The sequence below is a fragment of the Tamandua tetradactyla genome, chromosome 6, assembly GCF_023851605.1.
Source record: "Tamandua tetradactyla isolate mTamTet1 chromosome 6, mTamTet1.pri, whole genome shotgun sequence".
Classification (NCBI taxonomy): Eukaryota; Metazoa; Chordata; class Mammalia; order Pilosa; family Myrmecophagidae; genus Tamandua; species Tamandua tetradactyla.
In genome coordinates, this window is record NC_135332.1 from 54573532 (window position 1) to 54593298 (window position 19767).

The 19767-nt window shown below is 36.8% G+C and overlaps 1 protein-coding gene and 1 long non-coding RNA gene across 2 annotated transcripts in view; one reads left to right on the forward strand and one right to left on the reverse strand.

Annotated features, from left to right (window-relative positions):
• The window catches only part of VPS53 (VPS53 subunit of GARP complex), a 269084-nt gene that overhangs the window by 12512 nt on the left and 236805 nt on the right, over positions 1-19767 (forward strand). Inside the window, exon 3 of the mRNA XM_077165441.1 lies at positions 3134-3183. Within this exon, the coding sequence (XP_077021556.1) occupies positions 3134-3183 (50 nt within the window). The remainder of the gene's footprint in view (positions 1-3133; positions 3184-19767) is intronic.
• LOC143687975 (uncharacterized) overlaps positions 380-19767 on the reverse strand; it is a 77801-nt gene continuing 58413 nt past the window's right edge. Inside the window, exons 2-3 of the long non-coding RNA XR_013177769.1 lie at positions 703-785; positions 380-620 (exon numbers count right to left, since the gene is read on the reverse strand). This is a non-coding gene — a long non-coding RNA (uncharacterized LOC143687975). The remainder of the gene's footprint in view (positions 621-702; positions 786-19767) is intronic.

Consider the following 19767-nt stretch of genomic DNA (forward strand, 5'->3'; position numbering starts at 1 on the left):
TTTTTATATTTTCAAAGAAGGTTTGAGAATAATACAAAAATTCATAGATGTTCTTCACTCAGATTCCCCAATTAATACTACTTAAATACCAAAAAATATGAAAATAGTGTGTTCCAGCCAAGATATGCAAGGCAGAAATAGAAATTCAGAGAGGTTCAATAACTTGCCCTCTAGACATCTGACAAATTAGCAGTGGCAGGGTTGGGCTGACACCCAGGTCCTCTGACAGCTGCTCACATGGGGATCATTATCCACAATGTGTTCTTTTCTTTCACGAAAAGATATATTTCGTTCATTACAGTTTCTATTTTTCATACCCAATACGATTTTGAAGTGACAGTTGACAGTAGATTCGTCAATTAAACTAACTATTCTTTTCTGAAATTCATCTTTATTTCGGTTTGTTTTTAAATTTTTGAAAATCCTAAGTAACCATTGGCAGGTCAGAACAGTAGATGAGATGTGAATGGACTACTCTGGCATCTTAATGTTTGTGACCATTTCTCAACACTTGATCTGCTCCTGGCAACCTCCTGGTCTCATCCTGGCAGAAGAATCAGCAGTAGTAATTTAGAAGCCCAATTCCTGCCTCACCTCCAGTTCTTATTGATGTAAAATATCTTTTGGAGGCAAAAGAAAGAGGACTTGTAAAGGTATAATTTGAAAACTCGAATTGAAATAGTGCTATAAAATTTTACCTACCTTACTCCATTAGGGGGCACCATTTCCACACATTTTCTCTAGTCCAAGGTTGGAAATGATCCATTTGTTTGACTTGTCAATGGCTTAAAAATAGAAATAACCTTGTTATAATTATAGAAGCAATGCATAGTCAGTGTTGAGTAATTAGAAAATATTCATAGGCAAAAAGAAGAAAAATTTTAAATCCTTTTTATAGATTACAGCTAGTATAGATGATAACTACTAGTGTATATCCTTACAAACTTTTTCTAGTGGACCTATATACTTAAAGAAAAGTATTATTGAAGTATAACATTGATAGAGAGGAGTACATAAATCTTAGGTGTATAACATTGAATTTTCACAAAATGAATACAACCAAGTAATCATCAACCAAATGAAGAAATAAAACATTACCAAAACCTCAGAAGGCCCTTTCTTACCTACTCACAGTCATTACCTCCCCCTAGATAATCAATATCCTGACTCCTAATACCAGAGAAAAGGTCCATTTTTTTTCAATTGTGAAATATACCATATATACAAAAAAGCAATAATTTTCAAAGCATATCACAACAATTAGTTATAGAACAGATTTCAGTGTTTAGTATGGGTTACAGTTCTGCAAGTTTAGGTATTTACTTCTAGCTGCTCCAAGACATTGGAGACTGAAATAAGTATTGGTATAATGATTGAGCAGTCATACTCATTTGTTAAATCCTATCTTCTCTGTTATAACTCCACCTTCTGCTTTGATCTTTCTCCCAATCCTTAGGAATATTGGGGCTATGCCCATTCTAACTTTTTTGTGTGTGTTGAAAAGGGCTTTTGATAATATGGGGTAGGAGGAGGATGAAACTAGTTCATGTTCTAGAGAAGCTGGCTCCTTTGGGTTTCAGGACTTATCTGGCCTAGGAACCCATCTGGAAGTTGTAGGCTTCTAGAAAGTATTCATAGTACATGGAACCTTTGCAGAATCGCTGATAGAGCCCTATGTGTTCTTTAGGGTTGGCCATAATGGATTTGGTTGGGGTTTGGCAAACCATGATAAATAGCAGTATCTACTGAAGCTTGCATAAGAGTAGCCTCCAGAGTGGTCTCAGGACTCTATTTGAAGTCTCTCAGCTGCTGATGCCTTGTTGTTACACTTCTTTTTCTCATTTTGGTCAGGAAAACATTGTTGATCCCACAGTGCCAGGGCCAGGCTCATTCCTGGAAGTCATATCCCATGTTGCCAGAGAAACTTTCAACCCTGTCATGTCCCATGTAGGGGGGAGGGTAATGATTTTACTTGCAGTGTTAGGCTTAGAGAGGGAGAGGCCACATCTGAGCAACAAAAGATGTCCTCCAGAAATAACTCTTAGGTGTAACTATGGTAGGCTAAGCTTCTCCGCTACGTAAATAAGCTTCACAAGAGCAAGCTTCAAGATCAAGGGCTTGCCTATTGACTAGAGAGTCCCTAATGTTTGAGACACTATCAAGAGTTTCCCTAGTGGTAAACTTTAGTAGTTCCATATTTTTACTCTCATCCCTCAGGGGACTTTGCCAATACTTTTAAATTATCTGCCCCACGTACTCTACAATGTATCTGGGCATTACATTAAGCTATACAGAATTACAAGCCCTCATTCCCATTCTGAACTCCCTGTGTTTGGGTTATTCAATTGATCTGTCCAAACAGGTTGAGTTAGATTATGTTCTATCAGAAAATTTAGGTTTTGGACAAAAATGAATCTCTTACTTTGGTCTTATAGAGTAAGTAAATTTTAAAATACAGACAATGTTCTCCTTATCCCTGTATTCTAATTTACCTTAGAATGGACCCATTCGGCTTCATTCTTATCTCTAATTGAAGTCTGATCTCTTTTTCAATTTCTTTAACAGTTGTTGTATGTGTCAATGCTGACTTTCAGACCTGCAGAACTCCTATTCTCTCAGGTCCACTTTTTTTTTTAATAATAAAAATGGAGTCATATGTTATATACCCTTTAGTGTCTACTATTTTTTGTGCAACATTGTATTAGTAAGATTTATCCATGTTGCATGTTGCAATAGTTCATTCATTTTCATTGCTGTGAGTTTTCTGTTGTATGAATATGTCACAAACCTTTATACCAGGGTCAGCAAACTTTTTCTGTAAAGGGCAGATAGTAAATATTTTATGCTTTGTGGGCCATACAGTCTCTGTTGCAACTACCCAGCTCTGCCATTGTAGCACAAAAGGAGCCATAGAGTTGTATAAATGGAAGGCTATGGCTGTGTTCCCATAAACCTTATTTATAAAAAGTACTTGACTGGATTTGACAGTAGTTGCCAACTATTGCTGTATATTTTTTAAAAGAAAAAATGATATACGGTGTGATTAAGTTTTCTGGGATTTTATAAATAACCCTTTAAAGGGGAATTTCAAGAAGTTAAATAACAGCTGGGCATTTTTCCTTCTCTATTGTAGTCTCTGGCAAACATAGATGAAGTCGTGAACAAAATTAGACTGAAAATAAGGTAAGTCACACCTTATAATTGTTAATAATTAATGAAAAATATATCGTTAATTTATTTGATCATATTCTAGATCACACATCTGTGAAAACACTGAAATCTCAAGTTTTCTATAGATAATAATTTTTAACTTAATTTATTTTTTATTGTGAATAATAACATATATACAAAAAAGCATACATTTCAAAGCTCACAGCAGCAATTCATTGTGGAAGAAATTTCAGAGTTTGGTGTGTTTACAGTTTCACAATTTTAGGTTTTTACTTCTAGCTGCTCCAAGACACTGGAGACTAAAATAAATGTCAATATAATAATTCAGCAGTCATACTCATTCGTTAAATTCTGTCTTCTCTGTTATAGCTCCACTTTCTCCTTTGATCTGTTTCCCAATCTTTAGGGGTATTTGGGCTTTGCCCATCTGACTTTTTCATATTGGAAAGGTATGTCAGTAATATGGGATGGGGGATGAAATTAGTTGATGTTCTGGAGAGGCTGGCCCCTTTGCGTTTCAGAATTTATTTGGCCTAGGAACCCATCTGGAGGTTGTAAATTTCTGGAAAGCAATCATAGTGTATGGAACCTCTGTAGAATATCAGATAAAGCCCTAGGTGGTCTTTAGGGTTACTAGGAATGGTTTTGGTTAACCATGATAAGTAGCAATGTCTAGGTGAAGCTTGCATAAGAGTAGCCTCCAGAGTAGTCCTGCAACTCTATTTGAACTCTCTCAGTCATTAATATCTTATTTGTTAGAATTCATATCCCTATTTTGGTCAGGAGGACATTGTCGATCCCATGGTGCCAGGGCCAGGTTATCCCTGGAAGTCATATTCCATATTGCCAGGGAGACATTTAACCCTGAGTGTCATGTCCCACTAGGGGGGAGGGTAATGATTTTACTTGCAGAGTTAGGCTTAGAGATGGAGAGGCCACATCTGAGCAATGAAAGGTGTCCTCTGGATGTAACTCTTGAGCATACCTATGGAAGGCTGAGTTTCTCTGCAACATAAATAAGCTTCACAAGAGCAAGCTTCAAGGTCAAAGGCTTGACCTATTGACCAGAGAGTCCCTAATGTTTGAGATAGTATCAAGAGTTTCCCTGGTGGTAAAGTTTAAAAGTTCCATATTTTTACTCCCATCCCTCTAGGGACTTTACCAAAACTTCTAAATTATCTGTCCTACATACTCAGAGGTGTATCCGGGCATTACATTAAGCTATAGAGAATTCAAGCACTCGATCCCATTTTGGGTTTCCTTTGTTTGGGTTGTTTAAATGATCTATCCAGACAGGTTGAGTTAGACTATGTGCTATCAGAAAATATAGGTTTTTTTTTGACAAAATAAACCTTTCTTCTTTTGGTCTCATAGATAGAGTAAGTGAAGTTCTAAAATACAGAACCTGTATTCTAATTTACCTTATTCTCAACCCAGTTGACCTCATTCTTATCTCTAATTGAAGCCTGGTCACTTTTTCAAATTCTTTAACAGTTGTTTGTGGTGAAGCTGACCCTCAGAACTGCCAGACTCTACCCTGAGTCTTAGGTGACACATAGGTACCCAAAGTTCCAGGGAAATACTAGGTTATACATATATAGCATGGCCTCTCAATATCTAGAAATAGCAATTACTGCTCTGGACTAAATGTGTCTGTAAGAGCTTAAAATCTAAGCCCCAATTTTCTTATAAATATTTTCTAAATGAGACTATACAATATTTTCTCTTTTGTTTCTGGCTTATTTTACATCACATAATTTCCCACAGGTTCATTCACAACGTTACATGCCTCATGACTTCATTCCTTTCTGTAGCTGCACAGTATTTGATCATATGTATATTTTACAGTTCGCCATTCCACTTCTTAGACAGTGTTTCCTTCAGCCACCTCCATCCATTGGGCATTATGTATAATGTCCAAAGTCAGTAGTCCATCAACACTCATAATTTTAGGTAATTTTCGTTGTTCCCAAGAGAAAAATAACCAGTAAACACACCCTCACCAAATAGAAGATCCAAACCTCCCCTTAATTCTTGTTCCTTCCTCTCATTATTTACCCCTGGTATTACTACGGTGCTGTTGATGTCTTCCTATGAAGTAAATAACCAGCCCATAGCATGCAATAGTAGTTTTCCCCCTATACTCCAATATTATAAACTCTTTGTATAAGATTTATACCTTTGCAGTAGTTCATGCATGCAAGAACTTATTTATATGTGTAGTGTTAATTGTTGGAATGTATGTCTCTTATAACCCCTTTTAATTATGTTCACCTTCAATATGGCAATATTACTTATAAATCCAATAATGAACTTCCTTCACTTTTATCCATTCCCTTACATTTAAGTTCAACCTCATTAACTAACCGTTCATCCATCTCTAGCTTCCATGTATTTACAGGTCCCCTATATTCTATGTTATAAACCTCTGATTTTACCTTTACTGTAGTCATAAATGCAAAATCATACAGTATATATCCTTTTGTATTTAGCTTATTTCATTTAGCATTATGTCTTCAAGTTTCATCCATCTTGTCATATGTGTCAGGACATCATTTCATCTTACTGCTATGTAATATATAATATTCCATCATATGTATATACTGCATTTTGTTAATCCACTTGACTGTTGATGGACACTTAGATTGTTTTCGTCTTTTGGTGATTGTGCATAATGCTGCTATGAACATCATGTGCAAATGTCTGTTTGTGTCACTGCTTTCAGCTCTTTTGGGTATGTACTGAGTAGTGATATTGCCAGATCATAGGGCAACTCGATATTAGATTCTAAGAAACTGCCAGACTGTCTTCAATAGTGGCTATACCATTATACATTCCACCAAAGAGTGAATAAGTGTTCCAGTTTCTCTACATCCTCTCCAACATTTGTGATATCCTGTTTGTTTAATAGCAGCAGATGTGAAGTGGTGTCTCATTTCCCTTTTAGCTAATGAGAATGAACATTTCTTCATGTGCTTTTTAGCCATCTTTATTTGCTCTTCAGAAAAATGTCTATTCATATCTTTAGCCTATTTTATAGTTGGGTGGGTTGTTCTTTTGTTGCTGAGTTGTATGATTTCTTAATGTATACGGGATATCAAACCCTTATCTGATGTGTTATTTCCAAATATTTTCTCCCATTGAGTTGGCTGCCTCTTCACCTTTTTTGACAAAGTTTTTTGAGGCACAAAAGCATTTGATTTTGAAGAGTTCCCATTTATATATATTTTTTCTTTTGTTGCTTGTGCTTTGGGTGTAAAATTTAAGAAGCTGTCTCCTATTACTAGGTCTTAAAGGTACTTTCCTACATTGTGTTCTAGGAGCTTGAGCATACTGGTTCCTATATTTAGGTGTTTGATTCACTTTGAGTTAATTATATATAAGATATATGATAGGGGTCCTCTTTCATTCTTTAGGCTATTGATATACAGTCCTTCCATGCCCAATTATTGTAAAGACTATTTTGTCGTGGTTCAGTGGATTTGGGGGCCTTGTCGAAGATCAGTTGACCGTAGATTTGGTGGTCTATTTCTGTGCTCTCAATTCAGTTCCATTGGTTGATACTTCTTTGTGCCCATACCAGGCTGTTTTGATCACTGCAGCTTTATAATAAAGTTTAAACTCTAGAATTGTTAATCCTCCCGATTCATTCTTCTTTTTAGGATGCTTTTAGCTATTCGGGGTCCCTTTCCCTTCCAGATGAATTTGGTAACTAGCTTTTCCAAGTCTTCAAAGTAGGTTATTGGAATTTTGATTGGTACTATATTGAATCTGTAGATCAATTTGGGTAGAATGGACATCTTAACTCCATTTGATCTTCTTATCCATGAGCATGAAATGCCTTTCCTCCTATTTAGATCTTCTTTGATTTCTTTTAACAATGTTACATAGTTGTCTGTGTAGAAGTCCTTTATATCTCTAATTAAGTTCATCCATAGATATGTGATTCTTTTAGTTGCTATTTTGGATGGATTTTTTCCTTAATTGTTTCCTCCATTAAGTCATTGCTTGTGTATAGAAACATTACTGATTTTTTCACATTAATCTTATATCCCACCACCTTGCTGAATTTATTAGCTCAAGAAGGTTTGTTGTAGATTTCTCAGAATTTTACAAGTATTGTAGCATGTCATCTGCAAATAATGGAAGTTTTATTTCTTCCTTTCTGATTTGGATGCCTTTTATTTTCTTTGTCCTGCCTTATTGCTCTAGCCAGAACTTCTAGTACAATTTGAATAATAGTGGTGACAAAGGACATCCTTGTCTCATTACCGATCTTAGGGGGAAGGCTTTCAGTCTCTCACCATTGAGTACAATGCTGGTTGTGGGTTTTTCATATATGCCCTTTATCATATTGAGAAAGTTACCTTTGATTCCTACCTTTTGAAGTGTTTTTACCAGAAAAGGATGTTGAATTTTATTGAATGCTTTTTCAGCATCAATTGAGATGATCATGTGATTTTTCTCTTTCAATTTGTTAATGTGCTGTATTACACTGATTGATTTTCTTGTGTTGACCCACCCTTGCATTCCTGGTATAAACCCCATTTGGTCGTGGTGTATAATTCTTTTAATGTGTTGCTGGATTCTATTTACTAGTTTTTTGTTGATAACTTTTGCATCTGTATTCGTTAGGGAGATTGGCCTGTAGTTTTCCTTTCTTGTGGCATCTTTACTCAGTTTTTGTATTAGAGTGATGTTAGCTTCATAAAATGAGTTAGGCAGTCTTCCTTTTTTTCTCAGTTTTTTTTTGAAAAGTTTGAGCAGGATTGGTGTTAGTTCTTTTTGGAATGTCGGATAAAATTTCCTGTGAAGCCATCTGGCCCTGGGCTTTTCTTTGTAGAGAGATTTTTGATGACTGTTTGACTTTCTTTACTTGTGATTGGTTTGTTGAGATCTTCTGTTTCTTCTTGAGTCAGTATAGCTTGTTTGTTTGTTTCCAGGAATTTGCCCATTTCATCTAAGTTGCCTGGTTTGTTGGTGTATAGTTGTTCATAGTATCCTCTTTTGATTTTTTTATTTCTTCAGGGACCCTTCTCTTATTTCTGATTTTATTTATTTGTATCCTCTCTCTCTTTTTTTCTTTGTCAGCCTTGCTAGTGGTTCATTGATTTTACTGATTTTCTCAAAGAACCAATTTTTAGTTTTTTTTTTTATTTTTTTCTATCTTTTGTTCTCCAATTACTTAATTTATTTATTATTTTTCACTGTGAAAAATAAGGTATATGAATAAAGAGCAACAAATTTCAATGCACACAAGAACAATTAGTTACAGAACAGATTTCAGAGTTTGGTATGGGTTACAGTTCCACAGTTTTAGGTTTTCCTTCAAGACCCTATTGGAGGCTAAAATAAATAGCAGTATAATGATTCAGCAGTAGTACTCATTTTTTAAACCCTACCTTCTCTGTATAACTCCACCATCACCTTTGATCTTTCTCCCACTCATTAGGGGTATTTGGGCTGTGCCCATTCTAGCTTTTTCATGTTGGAAGGGGCTGTCTGATAGTATGGGATTAGAGGGTGGTGCTAGGTGATGTTCTGGAGAGGCTGACTCCTCTGCATTTCAGGACACATTTGTTCCAGGGACCCATCTGGAGGTTGTAGTGTTTGCCAGTTCATTTAATTCAGCTTTAATCTTTGTTACTCTTTTCTTCTATTTGCATTGCTATTCTCTCTGTATGTCCTCCAGGTGAGCAGTTAAGTCCTTGATTTTTGCTTTTTATTCTTTCTTAATATGGGCATTTAGGGCAAAAAATTTCCTCTCAGCACTGCCTTGGCACCTCCCATAAGTTCTGATATGTCATATCTCATTTTCATTCGTCTCCAGATAGTTACCGATTTCTGTAGCAGTTTTTTCTTTGACTCACTGGTTGTTTGAGTGTGTTATTTAATCTCCATATATCTGTGAAAGTTCTCTTTCTTTGGTGGGTATTGATATCCAGCTTCATTCCATTGTGATCAGAGACAGTGCTTTGAATAATTTCCATGTTTTTAAATTTTTAAAGACCAATTTTGTGCCCCAGCGTGTAATCTATTCTGGATAATGTTCCATGAGCACTAGAGAAGAATGTATATCCTAGTGTTTTGGGGTATAACAACCCATTTATGTCTGTTAGGTCTAGTTCTCTATTTCCTTGTTGACCCTCTGCCTGGTTGTTCTATCTATAGAAGAGAATGGGGTATTGAAGTCTCTGACTATTATTGTTGAAACATCTATTGCTCACTTCAGTTTTACCAATGTCTGTCTCATGGACTTTGGAACTCCTTGGTTTGGGAGCATCAACATTTATGATTATTATTTCCTCTTGGTGAATTGTCTCTTTTATTAATATGGGGTGTCCTTCTTTGTCTCTTATGATGTCTTTATATTTAAAATCTGTTTTGTCTGATATTAATATAGCTGCCCCTGCTTTCTTTTGGTTGCAGCTTACAGGAACATCTTTTTCCATCCTTTCCCTTTCAATATATTTGTATCCTCGGATCTAAGATGCATCTCCTGAAAGCAGCTTCTAGCTGGATCAGATTTCTTATTCCATTCTGCCAATCTGTATCTTTTAATTGGTGAGTTTAGTCTGTTAACATTCAAAGTTATTACTGTAAAGTTATTCTTGAATCCACCATCTTATCCTTTGGATTTTATTTGTCAGATATATATATTCTTTTCCCTCTTTCTCTTTTTATCCTTAAGTTACCTTTATGGGTACTCTTCAATTCTGTGCACTCCTCCAAATTTCCCTCTCCTGCCTGTTTTTTTCACCCAGCATAAGTCCCTTTAGTATTTCTTATAGAGCTGGTTTCCTGTTGACAAATTCTCAGCATTTGTCTGTCTGTGAAAATTTTAATCTCTCCCTTACTTTTTTTTTTTTTTTTTTTTCCCACATGGGCAGGCACCGGGAATCGAACCTGGGTCCTCTGGCATGGCAGGCAAGCATTCTTGCCTGCTGAGCCACCATGACCCGCCCATAATCTCTCCCTTACTTTTAAAGGATAGTTTGGCTGGGTACAGAATTCTTGGCTGGAAGTCTTTATTTTTCAGGATCTTAAATATATCATACCACTGTCTTCTCACCTTCTTGGTGCCTTTTGAGTAATCTGAACTCAGTCTAATGTGGGTTCTCCTGTATGCAGTAGATTGTTTTTCTTTTTTAACTTTCAGGATTTTCTGCTTCTGTTCAATGTTTGACAGACTGATTAGTATGCTTCTTTGAGTAGGCCTATTTGGATTAATTATATTTGGGGTGTGTTGGGCTTCTTTGATTGGTATATTTCTGTCTTTTATAAGTGTTGGGAAGTTTCTTCCATTATATCCTCAACTAATCTTCCTAGCCCTTTTCTCTTCCCTTTGTGGGACTAATTATTATATTTGTGTGCTTTGTTTTGTCCATCATTTCCCTGAGATCCAGATCACATTTTTCCATCTGTTTTGTCATCTGCTCTTTTGTGTGTTCAAAATCAGTTGTCCTGTCATCTAGCTCACTTATTCTTTCTTCTGCCTCTTCAAATCTGTTGTCGTATGTCTCTGGTATGTTTTGGATTTGGTCTGCAGTATCTTTAACCCCTGTAATATCTATTTTTCTATTCATTCTTTTAAATTCTTCTTTATGCTCTTCTAGTGTCTTTTTTTACTTTTTATTTTTTTTTAAATTTTTTTTGAGTAAATTCAAAATAGAAATTTAACACAATACAGAAGCATCACATTCAGTCTTCCTCTCAAGAATCAATTCCATTAATATCCTTACTTTAAAAGCATTATATCTCTATCTCTTTATCATCTCTACATCTAAAGTTGAATTAGTCCAAAGAAGCCACTCCTAAAATTTGGTATGAGGATTAAATTATAAATATGTCTATGTCTCATATATTTTTCATTTTTGCTCCAAGATGCAAAGCCCGGTAGCAGACAGTTATAATAGGCTCAATAAGTACTTGTATGTTGTTTGATTTAATTTAGCTTTTGTTTTCACCCATTGTAAAGTTTCTCCGGTTTTCTATTTTCTTCACTAATAACGCATTTTATTAAGTGGGGAAAATGACAATTCTTTTTTTTTAAAATTTATTTATTAAATAAATTTTTTAAATTCTTAATTAAAAAAATAAACAAAATAAAACAACATACATAATCAGTAATTCACAATATCATCACTTAGTTGCATATTCATCATTTCTTAGAACATTTGCATCGATTTAGAAAAAGAAATAAAAAGATAACAGAAAAAGAAATAAAACGATAACAGAGAAAAAAAAGTTATACATACTATACTCCTTACCCCTCGCTGTCATTGATCACTAGCATTTAAACTAAATTTATTTTAGCATTTGTTCCCCCTATAATTTATTTTTATTCCATATGTTCTCCTTTGTTGACAAGGTAGATAAAAGGAGCATCAGACACAAGGTTTTCACAATCACACAGTCACATTGTGACAGCTGTATCATTATTTTATCATCTTCAAGAAACATGGCTACTGGAACACAGCTCTACATTTTCAGGCAGTTCCCTCCAGCCTCTCCATTACATCTTGAATAACAAGGGATATCTACTTAATCTGTAAGAATAACCTCCAGCATAACCTCTCAACTGTATTTGAAATCTCTCAGGCATTGACACTTTGTCTCATTTCACTCTTCCCCCTTTTGGTTGAGAAGGTTGTCTCAATCCCTTGATGCTGAGTCTCAGCTCATTCTAGGGTTTTTCTCAGTCCCTTAATGCTGAGTCTCAACTCATTCTAGGATTTCTGTCCCACGTTGCCAGGAAGGTCCACACTCCTGGGAGTCATGTCCCACATAGACAGGGGGAGGGTGGTGAGTTTGCTTGTAGTGTTGGCTGGAGAGAGAGGCCACATCTGAGCAACAAAAGAGGCTCTCTTGGGGGTGAGTCTTAGGCCTAAATTTTAAATAGGCTTGACCTATCCTTTGTGGGGTTAAGTGTCATATGAACAAACCCCAAGACTGGGGACTCTACCTATAGCTTTGGTTGTCCACACTGCTTGTGAGAATGTCAAGAATTCAACTTGGGGAAGTTGAATTTCTCCCCATTCTCACCACTCCCCTAAGGGGGCTTTGCAGATATTTTTCCACTCACTGATCGAATCACTCTGGGATTCATCGGGGCATCACTCTGGACAAACCAGCAAAATCTCATGTCCTACCTGAGATTTTTGGAATTTATGGCATTCAGTCAAACTATCTACTTAAGTTATATTAGGAAATGCACTGGTCAAAATATAAATTTTGTAACAAATAAACATTTTTTGCTTTAGTCTCACACAGAGGGTGACATTTTAAAATAATTACCATCTATTTTCAGTATCCTGCAATAACGACATTCCTTTGTTCTTCCTCAAGCAAAAACATTTTAAAAATTGTACCTTGTACATTTCACTATTATTATACTCTCTAGGCATTCCTATATTATACCATCTCAATCTTTAACATCTATCTTTCTTTCTGATTTCATTTATGTCCTCAGCCCTCTCCCTCTATCATTCTCACATGCAGCTTCATTCAGTGTTTTAACATAATTGTATTACACTTAGGTAGTATTGTGCTGTCCATTTCTGAGTTTTTGTATCCAATCCTGTTGCACAGTCTGTCACCCTTCAGCTCCAATTACCCAATATCTTACCCTATTTCTATCTCCTGATGGTCTCTGTTACGAACAAAATATTCCAAGTATATTCACTAATGTCAGTTCATATCATTGAGACCATACAGTATTTGTCCTTTAGTTTTTGGCTAGTCTCATTCAGCATAATGTTCTCAAGGTCTATCCATGTTGTTACATACTTCATAACTTTATTCTATCTTACAGCTGCATAATATTCCATCGTATGTATATACCACAGTTTGTTTGCCACTCATCTGTTGATGGACATTTTGGCTGTTTCCATCTCTTTGCAATAGTAAATAATGCTGCTATAAACATTGGTGTGCAAATGTCCGTTTGTGTCCTTGCTCTCATGTCCTCTGAGTAGATACCTAGCAATGATATTGCTGGGTCATATAGTAGTTCTATATTCAGCTTTTTGAGGAACCGCCAAATTGCCTTCCACAGTGGTTGCACCATTTGACATTCCCACCAACAGTGAATAAGTGTGCCTCTTTCTCCGCATCATCTCCAGCACTTGTCATTTTCTGTTTTGTTGATAATGGCCATTCTGGTTGGTGTGAGATGATATCTCATTGTGGTTTTGATTTGCATTTCTCTAATGACCAGGAACATTGAGCATCTCTTCATGTATCTTTTGGCCATTTGTATTTCCTCTTCTGAGAAGTGTCTGTTCAAGTCTTTTTCCCATTTTGTAATTGGGTTGGCTGTCTTTTTGTTGTTGAGTTGAACAATCTCTTTATAAATTCTGGATACTAGACCTTTATCTGATATGTCATTTCCAAATATTGTCTCCCATTGTGTAGGTTGTCTTTTTACTTTCTTGATGAAGTTCTTTGATGCACAAAAGTGTTTAATTTTGAGGAGCTCCCATTTATTTATTTCATTCTTCAGTGCTCTTGCTTTAGGTGTAAGGTCCATAAAACTGCCTCCAATTATAAGTTTCATAAGATATCTCCCTACATTTTCCTCTAACTGTTTTATGGTCTTAGACCTAATGTTTAGATCTTTGATCCATTTTGAGTTAACTTTTGTATAGGGTGTGAGATACGGGTCCTCTTTCATTCTTTTGCATTTGGATATCCAGTTCTCCAGGCACCATTTATTGAAGAGACTGTTCTGTCCCAGGTAAGTTGGCTTGACTGCCTTACCAAAGATCAAATGTCCCTAGATGAGAGGGTCTGTATATGAACAGTCTATTCGATTGCATTGGTCAATATATCTATCTTTATGCAAGTACCATGCTGTTTTGATCACTGTGGCTTCATAATATGCCTTAAAGTCCGGCAGCGTGAGACCTCCAGCTTCGTTTTTTTTCCTCAAGATACTTTTAGCAATTCAGGGCACCCTGCCCTTCCAGATAAATTTGGTTATTGGTTTTTCTATTTCTGAAAAGTAAGTTGATGGGATTTTGATAGTTATTTCGTTGTATCTGTAAATCAATTTAGGTAGAATTGACATCTTAACTATGTTTAGTCTTCTAATCCATGAACATGGTATGCCCTTCCATCTATTTAGGTCTTCCGTGATTTCTTTTAACAGTTTCTTGTAGTTTTCTTTGTATAGGTCTTTTGTCTCTTTAGTTAAATTTATTCCTAAGTATTTTATTCTTTTAGTTGCAATTGTAAATGGAATTCGTTTCTTGATTTCCCCCTCAGCTTGTTCATTGCTAGTGTATAGAAACACTACAGATTTTTGAATGTTGATCTTGTAACCTGCCACTTTGCTGTACTCGTTTATTAGCTTTAGTAGTTTTGCTGTGGATTCTTCAGAGTTTTTGACATATAGTATCATATCATCTGCAAACAGTGTTAGTTTTACTTCTTCCTTTCCAGTTTTGATGCCTTATATTTCTTTTTCTTGTCTAATTGCTCTGGCTAGAGCTTCCAACACAATGTTGAATAACAGTGGTGATAGTGGACATCCTTGTCTTGTTCCTGATCTTAGGGGGAAAGTTTTCAGTTTTTCACCATTGAGGATGATATTAGCTGTGCATTTGTCATATATCCCCTTTATCATTTTAAGGAAGTTCCCTTGTATTCCTATCCTTTGAAGTGTTTTCAACAGGAAAGGATGTTGAATCTTGTCAAATGCCTTCTCTGCATCAATTGAGATGATCATGTGATTTTTCTGCTTTGATTTGTTGATATGGTGTATTACATTAATTGATTTTCTTATGTTGAACCATCCTTGCATACCTGGGATGAATCCTACTTGGTCATGATGTATAATTCTTTTAATGTGTTGCTGGATTCGATTTGCTAGAATTTTGTTGAGGAGTTTTGCATCTATATTCATTAGAGAGATTTGTCTGTAGTTTTCTTTTTTAGTAATATCTTTGCCTGGTTTTGGTATGAGGGTGATGTTGGCTTCATAGAATGAATTAGGTAGCTTTCCCTCCACTTCAATTTTTTTGAAGAGTTTGAGGAGAGTTGGTACTAGTTCTTTCTGGAATGTTTGGTAGAATTCACATGTGAAGCCGTCTGGTCCTGGACTTTTCTTTTTGGGAAGCTTTTTAATGACTGATTCAATTTCTTTACTTGTGATTGGTTTGTTGAGGTCATCTATTTCTTTTTGAGTCAAAGTTGGTTGTTCATGCCTTTCTAGGAAGTTGTCCATTTCATCTACATTGTTGTATTTATTGGCGTAAAGTTGTTCATAGTATCCTGTTATTACCTCCTTTATTTCTGTGGAGTCAGTGGTTATGTCTCCTCTTCCATTTCTGATCTTATTTATTTGCATCCTCTCTCTTCTTCTTTTTGTCAATCTTGCTAAGGGCCCATCAATCTTATTGATTTTCTCATAGAACCAACTTCTGGTTTTATTGATTTTCTCAATTTTCATTTTCTCAATTTTATTTATTTCTGCTCTAATCTTTGTTATTTCTTTCCTTTTGCTTGCTTTGGGGTTGGTTTGCTGTTCTTTCTCCAGTTCTTCCAAGTGGACAGTTAATTCCTCTATTTTTGCCCTTTCTTCTTTTTTGATATAGGCAGTTAGGGCAATAAATTTCCCTCTTAGCACTGCCTTTTCTGCATTCCTAAGTTTTGATATGTTGTGTTTTCATTTTCATTTGCCTCAAGATATTTACTGGCTTCTCTTTAATTTCTTCCTTTACCCACTGGTTGTTTAAGAGTGTGTTGTTGAGCCTCTACGTATTTGTGAATTTTCTGGTGCTCTGCCTATTATTGATTTCCAACTTCATTCCTTTATGATCTGAGAATATGTTTTGTATGATTTCAATCTTTTCAAATTTGTCGAGACTTGCTTTGTGACCCAGCATATAGTCTATCTTTGAGAATGATCCATGAGCACTTGAGAAAAAGATCTATCCTGCTGTTGTGGGATGTAATGTCCTATAAATCTGTTAAGTCTAGCTCATTTATTGTAATATTCAAATTCTCTGTTTCTTTATTGATCCTCTGTCTAGATGTTCTGTCCATTGATGAGAGTGGGGAATTGAAATCTCCAACTATTATGGTATATATGTCTGTTTCCCTTTTCAGTGTTTGCAGTGTTTGCGTCATGTATTTCGGGGCGTTTGGGTTCGGTGCATAAATATTTATGATTGTTATGTCTTCATGTTGAATTGTTCCTTTTATTAGTACATAGTATCTTTCTTTGTCTCTTTTAACTGTTTTAGAATTGAAGTATAATTTGTTGGATATTAGAATAGCTACTTCTGCTCTTTTCTGGTTGTTATTTGCATGAAATATCTTTTCCCAACCTTTCACTTTCAACCTATGTTTATCTTTGGGTCTAAGATGTGTTTCCTGTAGACAGCATATAGAAGGATCCTATTTTTTAATCCATTCTGCCAGTCTATATCTTTTGATTGGGGAGTTCAATCCATTAACATTTAGTGTTATTACTGTTTGGGTAGTACTTTCCTCTACCATTTTGCCTTTGGTATTTTATATGTTGTATCTAATTTTCCTTCTTTCTACACTCTTCTCCACACCTCTCTCTTCTGTCTTTTCGTATCTGACTCTAGTGCTCCCATTAGTATTTCTTGCAGAGCTGGTCTCTTGGTCACAAATTCTCTCAGTGATTTTTTTGTCTGAAAATGTTTTAATTTCTCCCTCATTTTTGAAGGACAATTTTGCTGGGTATATAATTCTTCGTTGGCAGTTTTTCTCTTGTAGTAGTTTAAATATATCATCCCATTGTCTTCTCACCTCCATGGTTTCTGCTGAGAAATCTACACATAGTCTTATTGGGTTTCCCTTGTATGTGATGGATTGCTTTTCTCTTACTGCTTTCAAGATCCTCTCTTTCTCTTTGACCTCTGACATTCTGACTAGTAAGTGTCTTGGAGAATGTCTATTTGGATCTATTCTCTTTGGGGTATGCTGCACTTCTTGGATCTGTAATTTTAGGTCTTTATAAGAGTTGGGAAATTTTCAGTGATAATTTCTTCCATTAGTTTTTCTCCTCCTTTTCCCTTCTCTTCTCCTTCCAGGATACCCACAACATGTATATTTGTGCACTTCATATTATCATTCAGTTCCCTGAGTCCCTGCTCATATTTTTCCATTTTTTTCCCTATAGTTTCTGTATCTTGTCGGATTTCAGATGTTCCGTCCTCCAGTTCACTAATCCTAACCTCTGTCTCTTGAAATCTACCATTGTAGGTTTCCATTGTTTTTTTCATCTCTTCTACTGTACCTTTCATCCCCATAAGTTCCGTGATTTGTTTTTTCAGACTTTCCATTTCTTCTTTTTGTCCATTCCTTGCCTTCTTCATATGCTCCCTCAATTCATTGGTTAGGTTTTTGATGAGGTTTTCCATGTCTGTTCGTACATTCTCAATTCGTTGTTTCGGGTCTTGTATCTCATTTGAACTATTGGTTTGTTCCTTTGACTGGGCCATATCTTCAATTTTCCTGGTGTGATTTGTTATTTTTTGCTGGAGTCTAGACATTTAATTACCTTAATTAGTTTATTCTGGAGATTGCTTTCACTTCTCTTACCTAGGGTTTTCTTGGTAGATGAATTTGTTGTCTATCTGTTCTTTGACCTTCAGTTCAGCTTTTTCCGGACCTCTAGCTTAGGTTTTGTTTAACAGAGGGTAATTTTTCAGTTCTTGTTTTCTTATTTCTTGCCCTGCTTGTGTGGTGCCTTTTTCCTCCCACCCTTAGGAGGGTCTACTAGGTATTATAGACTCCAGCCAGGTTTTCTCGGACTAAACTGGCCTCCTATCAGGAGGAAGGGGTCACCTGCATCAGTTTTCCCTGAGGGTGAGACCCAGCAGGTTAAAAGACTTTCCTGTGAAGTCTCTGGGCTCTGTTTTTCTTATCCTGCCCAGTATGTGGCGCGTCTGCCTGTGGGTTGCACCAGCTAAAGATGTTGCGGCACTTTTAACTTTGGCAGACTCTCCCTGCTGGGGGTGTGGTGGAGACAGAGGAGCGGTTGTAGGCTGGTTTTAATGGCTTCAAATTGCCAAGCCCTGGGGTCTGAATTCCTTGAGAGAGGGATTCCACCTGAGTTGAGCTTCACCTCTCCCCTGGGGAAGGCACAGGTGGGAGACAGCCCTGAAAGCAGCCCGTTTCTGCCTATGCCTGGGGCAGTTGCAGCCTGAGGTGTCCCGCCGTTGAATCCAGAGGCTGCCCAAGTCTCCGTAGAAACACAGCCACTAAAACCTGTTTCCTCTCCCTTTCCTCTTTTTCCATGAGCCCAATGAGCGAACTCCGCTTGACCAGGTTTAGAGTCTCTTTCCTTTCCCTCTGGGAAGCCACCTGTCGGGGAGGGGCACCGGGCACCGTGACTTGGGGAACTCATGGTTTTGGGGAGGCTTGCAGCCAGTCCAGCTGGTCCAGACTGGGGTACGCTGTGTGTTTGGTCACTGATGTGGCTCTGGGAGCTGTTCTGTACTGTTTCTGGTTATTTAGTAATTGTTCTGGAGGACGAACTAAAATGCACACATTGCTAAGCTGCCATCTTGACTCCGCCTCCCTTTTTATTTAAGAAAACAAACAATATACTTCGAACCACCAAAAATGGATATCTTAGTTAGCTTCACCATAGGCAAACTTAAGTAAAGTGTCCATATAATCATTGTAAAGCCTGTGTTTGTGCAGTAAGTTTCGTAAACCAATTTAAAATTAAGGCAGCGAGGAAAAAAATCTACACATTCAGATAGCAAAGTCTTAAATTCTAAGTATTAAAAACTAACTTAGATACCATTTGATCAGATGTCAAAGCTGTGAATGTTCTTAAAATTGAAGTAGAAGGTTCTTAGAGATATCTGCATTGCCATAGTATTGACCTGTGTTATTAAACTCTTCTAGTATATTCTTGATCTCCTTTATGTCATTAGCCAACCCAATAAATTTATTTACTAGAGTTGTCTGAACATCTTTGATTAGTTGTTCCAAGGACTCTGTCTCCTCCTGTGTTTTAATTTGGTCCTTAGGCTGGGCTGTATCTGTCTGCATCTTCATATGCTTTGTGATTTTCTATTGCCTTCAAGACATGTAATTATCTTGATAGCATTACTTTGGGAGTTGATTTCCTACAGTAGTCTAAAGTTTTATATTTGCATGACAGGCAAGACTAGGGCAGGGCACATTGGTATGGTGATGGGTTGTGGTACAGGGCTAGGCACAGGGTGGGGGTGAGCCAGTGAGCATGGGGTGTGGGGCACGGGCCTGTGGGAGTGCAGTTCAGGGACCATGGTGGCAGGGTGCAGCTTCACAGGCCATGGTGCACAGGGGCAGGGTGCAGATGGGGGACACGGAGGCAGGGCATGGCGGGATGCACATCGAGTGGACTGTGCAGGTGTGCAGAAGCCGATGTGTGGGTAGGGTGTGAGTATGCACGTGGAGCGTGGGGTTTGTGGGTATTGGGGCACAGAGATCAGGCTTTAATGGGGCGGGGTGCAGGTATGTATGTGTACCAGACAGATGATAATTTTTTTTAACTTTTAAAATTGTGTAATATAACATATACAAAGGAAAGAAGGAGAAAAGCAATAGTTTTCAAAGCAC